At 37.8% G+C, this 12,202-nt stretch overlaps 1 protein-coding gene across 1 annotated transcript; it reads right to left on the minus strand.

The window, feature by feature from the left end:
- Positions 1-1,320: 1,320 nt before the first annotated feature.
- On the minus strand, positions 1,321-2,606 carry PABPC4L (poly(A) binding protein, cytoplasmic 4-like). The gene is given in 3 exon segments (XM_012640392.1): positions 1,321-2,439; positions 2,441-2,491; positions 2,493-2,606. Coding segments are annotated over 3 exon segments (1,284 nt in total).
- Positions 2,607-12,202: the final 9,596 nt, after the last annotated feature.

Raw genomic sequence — 12,202 nt, forward strand, 5'->3', positions numbered from 1 at the left:
TAAATAAATAAGTCTTGCCTCTATTTCCAAATGAATTTAAAGCAGCACATATTAAGAGCTAATACCATAAAATCCTTAAGAAAAATATAAAAAGAAGCTGAGTAATGTAGATGAAAGGCAGGATAGAAGAGAAGATCTGGGAATGGGACTAAAACAAAAATTATACTAGAAAACAGGCTAAGCAATGTAACTTCAATTTATCAGAAAATCAGTTAGTGAATTTCTGATCAATCAAGGCTAAATGTGAACCTTAATGGATATATAACTCTTCACAGTCTAATAAAAGGAGACATAAATTCATAAAAATAGAAAAACTTAACTTTTCTGAACCCTGAGAGAATATGACTACATGAAATAATATAAAACAGATTTTAAAACATAGTTTTCAAACTGAGTTTCTATATTCCCTATATATGACTTTCATAATATTGGTATATGGCAAAAACTTAAGGCACGATATTAAGCTGTATAGGTATGATAAGATTTAAGACAAGGCCAACTTTGGATCACCTGAATTGATACAGGTTTATAACTTAAGGAATGTAGAAGTGAAGGTTTTACAATGCAAGTCACAATTTAGATAACTAACAAGTACCTGATTATAGTCAACTAATGGAAGGAATAACAAAATATCCCATAAAGCCAGTTTGTAGGCAGCATTAAAACCTTCCATCACCTTAATTTAAGCCATCAGAAAAACAAATGTGTTAGGATATAAATTTCAAAGAAATTCAACTATATCTTCAAGCATTAATACTTTAAGCATTAATTCAAAATGAATTTAGGTATTTAACTGAACTTGTAAAACTAACTTATAAACTTTTGATTTCTCAAAAAAAAAAAAAATCCTGGATGAAAAATTAGAAAACTCTGTTTGGAAAAATAAATTACTTTGGAATCCTTAGGCATAGAACTATTTTGAGCATATTTTCATGGAAGAAATTAAAGATAGCAATATTATTAAAACAAGAAAGAAAATATGCAGTAAACTCAAATAATTACCTCATTTCAGTTGGTTCGAAATGTAATAAAATATACATAATTATACTGATTGTTATGAATACTTCACATCAAAATAAGAAAAACATACAATATTGAAATTAGAAAATATGCCTCTATAAATGAACTAAGCTTCTACGATTCATTTATTTTTTCTACAAAAAAAAAATGGCTTTGTATAAAAAACCTTTTAATACAAAATTTACTAGACTAAGTTGCCATCAGGTGGGATTTGAAATTTACTGAGGACAATTCAGGCAGAGATCACTATCATTTCCCCACATGCTGCAAATACTGGCTGGTGAGGTAAATTTTTCTTTCCTAGTGCCTCTGGGCCAGGGCAATGCTGAGGGGTTTGGAGCCCAAGATGCGGCCATTCATCTCAGTCATTGCTTTAGTAGCCTCCTCAGGAGAGGAGAAGCAGATCAAGCCAAATCCTTTGCTTTGACCTTCTTCTTGCATTACCTTAACCCTGCTAATTGATCCAAATGAAGAAAATTCCTTTCGTAGTTTTTCATCATCAATGGTGTCATCAAGGTTCTTAATATACAGCTTTACCCCCTGGCACCCACGAAGTCTTTCCTTTTTCAGCTGCGCAAACATTTGCTTTAACTCAGCCTGTCGCTCTACTTTCTTTTGTGCCCGGCCTACAAAAATCAGCTGCCCATTTATATCCTTGCCATTCATTTCTTCAACTGCCTTTTTGGCAGCCTCATGGCTATCAAAACTCACAAAGCCAAAGCCCTTGGATTTCCCACTGGAATCTGTCATCACCTTAACACTCAGGGTTTTGCCATATTTACTGAAAACTCCCTTTAATCTCTCATCATCCATGTCTTCTCCAAAGTTTTTGATGTAAACATTGGTGAATTCACTGGCTTTATTTCTGAGTTCCGCTTCCCGATCTTTTCGGTTTTTGAATCTGCCAACAAACACCTTGCAGTCCTTGAGCAGCTTTCCATTCATTTCCTCAATGGCCCTGTCTGCAGCACTCTGGTTCTGAAAGTGCACAAATGCATAGCCCTTGGAGCCTTGATCATCACTCATCACCTTGGAAGACAGGATCTTTCCAAAAGCTGAAAAATATTCATAAAGGGTTTTGTTATCTATGGATTTGTCCAGATTCTTGATGAACACGTTCCCAATTCCAGATCTCCTTAAGTAGGCATCACGTTGAGACCACATGAGACGGATAGATTTGCCTTTTACCATGTCAAAGTTCATTGTGTCCAGGGCCTTCTGAGCATCAGTCAGCTGCAAGAAGTTCACGTAGGCATAGCCCAGAGAGCGGCGCGTGACCACGTCCCTGCAGATGCGGATGGACAAGACAGGCCCCACAGTGCTGAACTTCTTGAACAGAAGGTCCTCGGTGACATCTCCATGTAGGTCACCCACATAAAGGGAGGCCATGCGGTACTTGGCTGCTACACTCATCTCCTTGCTCCTCACCAACGTGGGCCTATTCCCGGGTCTTGGAGCAATCGCTGCAAGAGGGACACTCGGCCACAGCTCAGGTCTGGCTCAGATGTGGTGGCCTCAGGATCACCACTTAGAGGCCAAGCGGTGGAGTTCAAGTACTGCTCCTCCAGCTTAGGCAACAGCCTCATCGAAAAGCCCCGCAGCAACCAATCTGACCCTCCCTGGGAGTAGGCAATAGAGCTTTGAAATCTCAAAGAAAGGTTATTAGGACAAGATTTCTTTCCGCTCCAATTTGTGAGAAAACTTTTAAGTGGCGGGCTGGCCCTCCATTAGAGCGAGCATTTTCCACAGACACCCTAGTTTCTGAATAAAAATAGGCCTCACTCACACTGGTTTAAAGTTACAGCCGCTCAGGGAAGAACTCCAAAAGTGGCGTCTGAGGCCCGGGCCGCGGAGCGCGGGCTGCCAGGTCCGGCCCGGCGGGCCCCGAACCTGCGTGGTACCGGGTTCTGCGGGCGCCACCGCCGAGGCGCGGCCCGGGAGAGAGGCGGGCGGCGGGCGCCCAGAAGAACCCGGGCGACCCTCCGACCTGCAGACTCGCGCTGCACCCGCAGGAAGGACGGGTGGGGATGGGGAAGCGGACAGACCGACGGACGGACGGACGCGCCGACGCGGCCGGACGGGCAGGGGCCGAGCAGGGGCCGAGCAGGGGCCGGGGGCTCACCGGGGCCGCGGTCGGCCGGGGGCGGGCGGGCAACCCGGAACTCGCGCGCTGAACTTCCCGCGCACTCGCTGCCAAGTGAGATGTTTTCTTTTTGATATTTTTTGAGAACGTTTTTGTTTCCCCCCCGCCCCTCTTACACATTTCCCACCCCTCTCAGAGAGTCAAGCTGAGAAGCAGGAGGCGGTGATTTGGGTGGAGAAAGGCGGTCTAGGGGGAGTGGCCCCAATAAACCCAGCCGCCTGCAGGGCTTTGCTTGGGTCTAAGAGAAGGAGCTTTTCCAGCTGCGGATCAGGGCCTGTCGCTTCCTGGCTTCAAACCCTCCAGTGGCTTCCTTTGAGTCTTGGATAAGTTCCAACATCCGCACCTTGTGCTGTTGTTTCTGTAGGATTCTTGTCATGTTCCAGCCTCAACTGCTGCTTGGTTGCCCTTAAAAAACTCGAAGACACACTCACCTTTTTTCAGGGCCAACTTTATAAAAATGTGTTTTTCAGGAATCAATTTAAATGCTCTTTCCAAATAGAATTTTTCCCTAAACACCTTCTGGAAGTTTGTTTCCCTCTTGGAATCTCCTGCAATACTTTCCTAGCGTTTGTCTAATTACAATATATTTTACATTCCATGACAGTGGGGGCCATGCGCGTTTTATTCTCAGAGACTTGCAGAAATGGGATGCTCGATATTTACTGAATGGATCAAATGTATGAAATAGATGAGATATTTAACCTGAGGTTGATTTCACATCTAGAGACATAGAGATAGTGTCCCTTAACTCAGAGAATATTTTAAGTCTGAAATGATTAATAGATTTGGAAATATCTAACCTGGTATCAAGCACACAACCAGTTTCTAGTACCATTGGTTTCATTTCCTTTAGGATTACACAAAATTCTTTAATAGCATTCTAATAAAACCTTAACATTTGAATTATAATGCATCTGAGGGAGTCAGAGTAAGTTACCTGCAAAATTGAATTGGGTGGATCAGTTTATATAAGGCAAAGTTTTTGTTTTTCAAACTTTAATGGATATGGCAATCAGCTGGGAATCTTATTTAAAAGCAGATTCTAATTTAGTAACTTGAGATGGACCTGAGATTCTACATTTCTAACAAGTTCCTGAGTGATGCAAATTCTGTTGGTCTTTGAACCATACTCTGAGTAGCAATACTTTAAAGCTAAGTGAGTCCCCATTTAGTGGGATCTTTTTAAATGTAAAGACTAGAAGACTAGAAAAAATGTTTTTTTCTTTCAGAAAATAATGATACTCAGCAAAATTAATTCTCAGTAATAAATAAGTAAACTGGAGCATGATTTTCGGTATAAAATCCAAATTGCTTTTAACCTATCTAAAATTTGGTCTGCTTCCTCTCAAACCCTGATTAATTGTTTTTGTTTGTGAATTTTATTCTGATATGTATTGTTCCTGTATCATAATTTGTTCAAATAAATAAATGAAGCAATCTTTTCTTCAGCTATATCTTCTAGACTGCAATTTTAAAAAGGAAATAGTTGGTGGACACCATTAATGGATTTAGACAACACTCTAGCACATACTTTAAAAATTCAGACACTCTGTGGCATTGTTAAAAGTAAATTGAACAGTGATCATCATATTCAATATTATTGGATTTTTTTTTAAAGAAAGTTCCTCAGTGTGTAGTTCTTGAGAATTTAGTCTCAAGATTTTTTTATTTCTAGAAAATATGCCTAAGTGCATTAGTCCTTTGTACAACAGTATTTCAGCTATAGCAAGATATCAACATATTTCAAGAACTCTGGAGTTTTTCATTTTACTGTAGTGTTATTTTCATGCAACATTTTGTGAAAAGTGAGGAAGAGTTTCCAAATTCAGAATTTAATTCTATATTCTGGTTTCTAAATCAACTTACATACAATTGGTATAAACCTCAATTTGCTGACCCTTAATCTTGCTCCTTCCAATTTATTCTATTCATTATATTGTTTTTAATTTTATATTTTAACAAACTATTTTTAATCATATATGATTCTTCTCTTTAATTCTCTAAATCTTTTAGTCAGTTGTGCTCATTCAATAATTTGTTTTGGGATGTCTTGTACATTTGCCCTTTCTTTCCATTCCCATTGCTACTACTTTTGCTTCATTTCCTCATGTATTATTACATAAGTCTTATTTGTCCTTCTTCTTTGATTGAGTTTGTTTATATGCTAGTCCATCTTTCATTTTGCTACCAGAATAATTTTACTAATGTCTCTTTCATAATATTTTAGTAAAAAATAACAAATGACTTCTAAGACTTTGCAAAAACCTATCCTCTTCTAACTACATATATCTTCTGTCAAGCTAATCCCTCACTTTTCTTATATGTACATGCAGTTAATTCTTTTAAAAATATCTTCCACCAATCCCACTACTGGGTATATAGCCAAAACAAAGGACATTGATACAGCAAAGAGATATCTGCACTCCGATGTTTATTGCAGCAGTTTTCACAATAGCCAAAATAATAAAGTCAACATAAGTACCCATCAACAGATGGATGAAAAAAATGTGGTATATATAACCAATAGAATATTGTTCAGCCAAAAAAAAGAATGAAACCCTGTCATTTGCAACAATATGGATGGAACTGGAGGTCATTATGTTAAGTGAAATAAGCCAGGCACAGAAAGACAAATATCACATGCTCTCACTCATACGTAGAAGCTAAAAAGGTGGATCTCATGAAAGTAGAGAGAAGATTAACGGTTACTAGAGGCTAGGAAGGGTGGAGAAGGATGAAGAGAGTTTGGTTAATGGGTACAAAAATATAGTTAGATATAAGAAATAAGACCTAGTGTTCAATAAAGTAGTAGAGTGACTATAGTAAATGATAATCTTTTGTATATTTCAAATAGTTAGAAGAGACTAATTTAAATATTCTAAGCATAAAGAAAAGATAAATGTTTAATGTGCTGGATATCCCAATTTCCCTAATTTGATCATTACACATTATATGAATGCATCAAAATGTCACATGAACCCCCAGAATATGTACATCTATTACATAGCAATTAAAAAACATGTTCTCAAAATAATCCTTTTTTCCCAATAATTATCCAAATTCTACCATCCTTGAGCCATGTTTTCTCCAATAATTTTTTCCTCTTAATAGTCCAGCTAACACTGATTACTTTTCCTTTTCTGGAGTGATTTATTTAATATGTGCATTGCATGTATATACCTAATTTTAGCATCAGTTCATTAGCTTTGATGGACCTTGACTTCATAATTAATGTCCCTTATGCTGTTGTCTTATGCTTTCCTTAGCCAGTTGTTGTATATTGCTTATTTGCATGTCTTTTTAATTCCCCAAATATTCTGAAATTATTTCAATTAAGTGCCAATATTTTGCCTTGCTTTGAAAATATTGTAATTTTCCCAACCTTATGTTATTTAGCTCAATTGCCTTTCAAGGTACAAGTTGATTATGTGAGTGGCTTACAGAATTAGAAGAGAATGAGATTGTTCTTTTGCTTAAATTACAGGAAAACTGTCAGTATTTCTGTTCACTGATATTGATAACAATAGAGATTATTGCTCACTTTGGTATTTATTATGAAAAAATTAATAAATAGCTATTCTGAACATGGAAATGAATTTTAAAATACAAATTTGTTTTGCTCATTATATGAAAGTAGTCCCTGAAGGCTACTTGAATCATTGCTCAGATAGAGTTAGCTATTAATAAAATTTTTCTTATTTTTGTTCAAAATGGTCTTTATTGTCTTAATAGATGGTAATTAAGTAAATAATTAAGTAAATAAAACTTGCTTTTGTTACATTATGGAAATGCCATGTTTAATACTTACTACAAAGTGTAATATTACACCTTCCATATTATTTGATTCATTATATTTCACAATAATTATAGTCTCTTTCCAATTATAATTGTTTTCTTATATTTTTTAGCAAATATAGTGTTAACTTCTTTAGAATGAGATATATGGTTTACATTTCAGAGTCATTTTTCTCTATCTGGCACATATGGAAATTTTCCATTCTTGATTACTAGTAGATCGTGATGAAAGGTTCAAGTCAAACCAAAATATTGTTTACCAGTAAAAATGTTAGGCATTACAGAAATAAAACTGAATAAGAGGTGACATTTTTCTCCAAAGCCTCATGGACTCTTACAAGAAAAAGAAACTGAACAAAAGTTCTCCAAAAAGGAATTTGGTGGAAAGTGACTATTCTAGTGAACAATTTGCCCGCAAGGGAGAAACTCGGTGTAAAAGGAAGGTGTGAGAACAAAGAGAAGGTTTTGGTTTTACAGGAAAAGTTCCTGCCCAGGTTCCCAATAAAAGTTCCCAATGAGGTCCGTTTATGACAATAAAGGCTGGAACTTGCTTAGTTCCAATTGGTCAGCACAGTCGAGTTCTGATTGATCTGTACAGCTGAGCTTTGATTTGTTAGTTCAGGTGAGCTCTGATTGGTTGGTTTTGAAGCCAAAAACCAGAGGACTCTGCCAAATGTTTCTTTCAAATGGCAGGTGGGGAAGGAGCCTTTCTGGCAGCTGTTTGTTTTGGCACTGAGGGGACCTGGTTTGGTTCGATTGTAGAAAGGGAGGTCCTGTGATATACTTTTGTATCTTTCTGAGAACAGAGTAGTGACCGCTCCCTAAACCCGCCATGACTTTCTAGTTCTGTTTTAATTTTGATCGCCTCTGTTAGCCACAGGGAGTCCATTTTGTCTGTTAGCTGGGAGTATACTTTAGCAAAACCAACATAATACATTTAAAACACTGTATAATTAATTAATAAGCTAAAAATATATATGATAGAAACTTAGCACAAAGGAGCTATGAATAATTCTGCCTCTAAAGGTTAAAAAAAGCTTTTGTAAAGAAGCTGGTACTAAAGAAGACTTGGATGTGAATCCGAGGGAAATTTAGGGATAAGAAATGTTAGTATCATTCGGTCTTTATTTAATATGCCGGACTACAAAGTATGAAGGAGGAAGTGTCAGAAATAGAGAAAAGAGAAGAAAACAGAGGTGACAGGCAAAAAAGCCTCAACGTGCTAGGCTATGATATGGATTTCAGTCTAGCAGGGAGCTAGAGGAATAATTGATTTAAGTAGTGACATGTTTATATTACATTTCAGAAAGATAATGTGAAGATAATTTGAAAGAAAACTGCTGGCAACATAGAGTCAACAGAAGCAAGAAGCAGGAATAATATAAAAGATTTATAATTGCCATTTTGTCCAATAGCCTCTGCAAAAGAGTGAAAGCACTTTCTTTCACAGCAACAACTACATGTTACTTATATCCAATCATGGACTATTTTGAGTATAAAAATACATTTTGAAGTAAAAATATATTGCACTAATTTTGCCAGTTTCTGGAGTATATATGAATCGTTGCTCTGATATAGCCAGCTATTAAAATAGTTCTAAACATTGAGAATAAGCCAGACACAACTGGTGATGGAAAATATTTATTTCATGTTCTAATCTGTTACCCTCAGATGGATGCCCCAAGGCCCTTCATTTCATCACTTTGCCCTTTCTACTTCAGTTGTACCTCTTTATTTGTTCCAGAATGCTGACTTCATCTTGCTGTTTGACCATGTTGCCAAATCTAGGAAAACTGTTCATCTTGTATTCACAGATTCTTCAGAATTAATTTCTATAAAGCAATCCGACTTCCTGATTACCAATGTTGATCATCTCTCATTACACACATCCATTTTATTATATGCCAAAAAGTCCCCAGTCTCACCAGGAATAACGTTAAGGAAGAAGACAGAGAGTGAAGGGGTCAGAGAATCCCCTTCTTGCCTAGCTCTCTTTTATTAATGGAGCACATGTCCCGTTCACTCTAAACTTTAAGAAGAGAGGTGGATTGAGAGCAACCATCTAACTCTTCACACCAGAGAGGATCTGGCATCTCCCCTAGATATGTCCATTCCATTACTAGTCATTCACACAAAAATGATTTTCTAATGCTAATTTAGACAGAGATTTCTCCCATTCATCACTTCAGTCTTTACTCTTCTACACTGCAGCTATTAGCATCAGTCAGTCAAATTCCTAACCAGAAAATAGTGCCCCAGTTTACACAAACTTAATCTAAAAACCTCTAGATCAAGATCTATGGGAGTCAATGTGGCAAAAGAAGTAGCAGAGATTGGCAGGGTCATTGGGAGTTGATTCCTCATTCTCCTCCACTCCTCATGTGTCTCCCCAAAAGAGAGACTTACTAGATAAATTGAACAGGCTGTTACCAGTTTAGTGTGGGTAATTACCTTCCTCCCTGCCCTGCCCGAGGCCCAATTTTGTAATGGATAAAAATGGTTTTATGATGCAACAATTTTCTTCTTGGTCCCAGATTCTAGAAGCAACTGACAAACTCCAAATAGCCAAAAAGATCTGCCAAATATGAAGTCAAATGTCTACAATTTCTTAACTTCCATCATTAAAGCAAAATTCTTTCTCAGGTAACAATTCCTGGGATCTCACTTTGGTATGTAACTACATTTTCTGAGGCTTGATGTTACGCTGAGCTGCCAGAACCACTAATCAATTATGGGCTTAGGACTTGCCCTTCTGTTAGCTACTGGCTATATGACATCTTCCCTATCAAATAGGCTTATTTGCTATTTTTATTACGCACCACTCTTCCCCAACACACACAACTTACACGCACATGCATACACACACGTTCCCTAACACTACCGACACTATCTCTAAAATGTAAATTCTGTGAAGGCCAGCATTATGTCTGAAGTAGTTACCACTATATTTGCAATGCCTAGAACATGGGCTAGCACACAAAAGTTTCTGAAAGCTTTCATCCACTTTGGGTGTTGGCAAACAATTCTTCATAGATCTCTCACACTTCCACACATCTTGTAGAGGCACTGAGTGCCTTTGTTCTGGACTATGGTTTGCAGGATGTCTGTAAACAAACAGCTTTGAAAGACATAGTATTTTTCTCTGAAGCAAAGTGTAGGTTTGTTTACAGGCTTACAAGATAGAGATAATGTCTCTTTTGAGAACACTGAGGAGGTGTGTTTCCAGCCCACTCTAAGGGATTCAGTTTATCTAAGCTCAGGGTTACTCTCCTGTTATGCAACCCACTGTGAGTGCAGGTGTCACCTGGACCTCTGCTCATCACCCTGTGGGAATTTGTCTTGGGAACTGTAACAAAAAAATGCTCATATGCTGGCTACTGCTATTGCTGTAATAACGTCTTTGGCTCTGACACAGGTGCGTTGCTTATTCTACCAGCATCCATTAAACCATGGCAAATAACTTCTTATCTTGTAAGTAGAGTAAAATGTCAGACTCTTCATAGTTCTTGAGAGCATTGGTGACGTAGATGAGATACTAACATAGACATAGCTTTCTGGAAGGGAAAGGTTAAGGGCAGGGAGATTTATGGGATTTGAGAGAAATTTATGTGATTTGGTAGCAAAACTCTTGGACCAAATAATATCATCAATCAAGCAAAAAAAAAATGGTTCTCCAGTTTATTGCCTCTTACTTAGCAGGAATTGGGGTAGTTGAAGGCTAAGTATAGGAGAATAGATACAAAGCTGTGCAAATGATGCCCTCCTTGTTAGTAAATCCCCAGGTGAGGGGATTTCCTTACCAATCTGGTAGTCAGCTTCAGGTCCATCCCATTGAAACAATTAGTGTCAAAATTAATTCAGGGCCGGCAGACAGTTCAGGCACTTTTACACAAAGGTTATAGGACTCGTACCTACACCGAGTGGAAGGAAAGGGAAAATCATGACCACTGTGGGAATTCAACAAGACAAAACAATAAAACTTTGGCTAGCTAGAAGCCTGGGTGATGTACATACGGCTTGTTAAGGAAGAATGGTAATTGCTATGCCATCTCCTGACTTAGCTGGTCTTGAAGTCTGTCATGTCAACCTTGGATCCATTCAATGACAAAAGTAAAGGGTCTCCAGTATTTTTGTTTTTGTTTTTTTGTTTTGTTGTTGTTATTTCAGTGGTTACCAACTTCTAGAAAGGACCTTTGACTCATTTAGGGAGATTTCTTTGAAACAGAAATCAGAAATTACAGATGAATCAGTGATTAATATTCATGTTCTTACTATCCTGATTAGATGTGAAGAAGGTGAGCCTCTGGAGAATAAATCACTGATCCAAAGAAATTTATGTAAATTCTTGCAGCAAGCCCCATTACCCTGGAAAACTCTTCTACCCCTTATAGAAAAAACAATTTGGAAACTTATGAGGTATTGTTTTGACAATAGAGCAGAAAATATCTCAGATTTAAAAGTTGTTCCTCTATAAGTCAAGCCCAAGTAAGACAGTTTAGTCACTGAATGTGGCTATCCCTAGCAGGTGACCATTTCATTTGACTATTTCCTGTGTAATGCTCAGGACAGAAATAGTCAGTTATATAGACATTTTATGAATAGTTGACAGTCTACCTTGTTCCTTCCCGAACATGATGCCATTTTTCCCCCTTAATGTCATCACTATGGTGGATTGGCTGATGTGCTCTCCAGAAAGAAGTAGCCTGGGCAAAAGGGGCTCAAGGTATTCAAATTCTATTCTAATTCAACCAGCTGGATACTCTTCTTAAATTGGCATATTCCTATGTCATGACAATAATGACCATTTGTTCAGTACACTACTCACCAAGTCCCTTTATTATGGTCCATGCTGATTAAAATATGGGACATATGGATATAGTATGTTTGGTGAAAATGTCTTTGTCTCTCATATACCTGGCCTTAATGGGTAAAAAGTCTGGGTGTAAGTAGGGTATGATTGGGTAAAAGGTGAATTTATTGCTCCTGAAATGGGCCACAGCAATTTTGTGGCAAAGGAGAAAGAGCAACAACCTAGGTAAGAACCCAGAGACTATCTCAGGAATCTTTCTGACCCTCTGAAATTTACATATGAATACAGTAGAAATCCTCTCCACCTGTTCTGTTCCCAGAAGAGATGATCCCCAAAAAGCCCTCTGCTCATGAAAATTTCTGAGGAAATGATCCAGAAGGAAAAAAGAATGGGAGAGAAGAATGATTTAGGACAGATGGTTGTGTTCCAGAAAT

This window comes from Propithecus coquereli, unplaced genomic scaffold (genome assembly GCF_000956105.1).
Source record: "Propithecus coquereli isolate 6110/MARCELLA unplaced genomic scaffold, Pcoq_1.0 Scaffold151, whole genome shotgun sequence".
Lineage (NCBI taxonomy): Eukaryota > Metazoa > Chordata > Mammalia > Primates > Indriidae > Propithecus > Propithecus coquereli.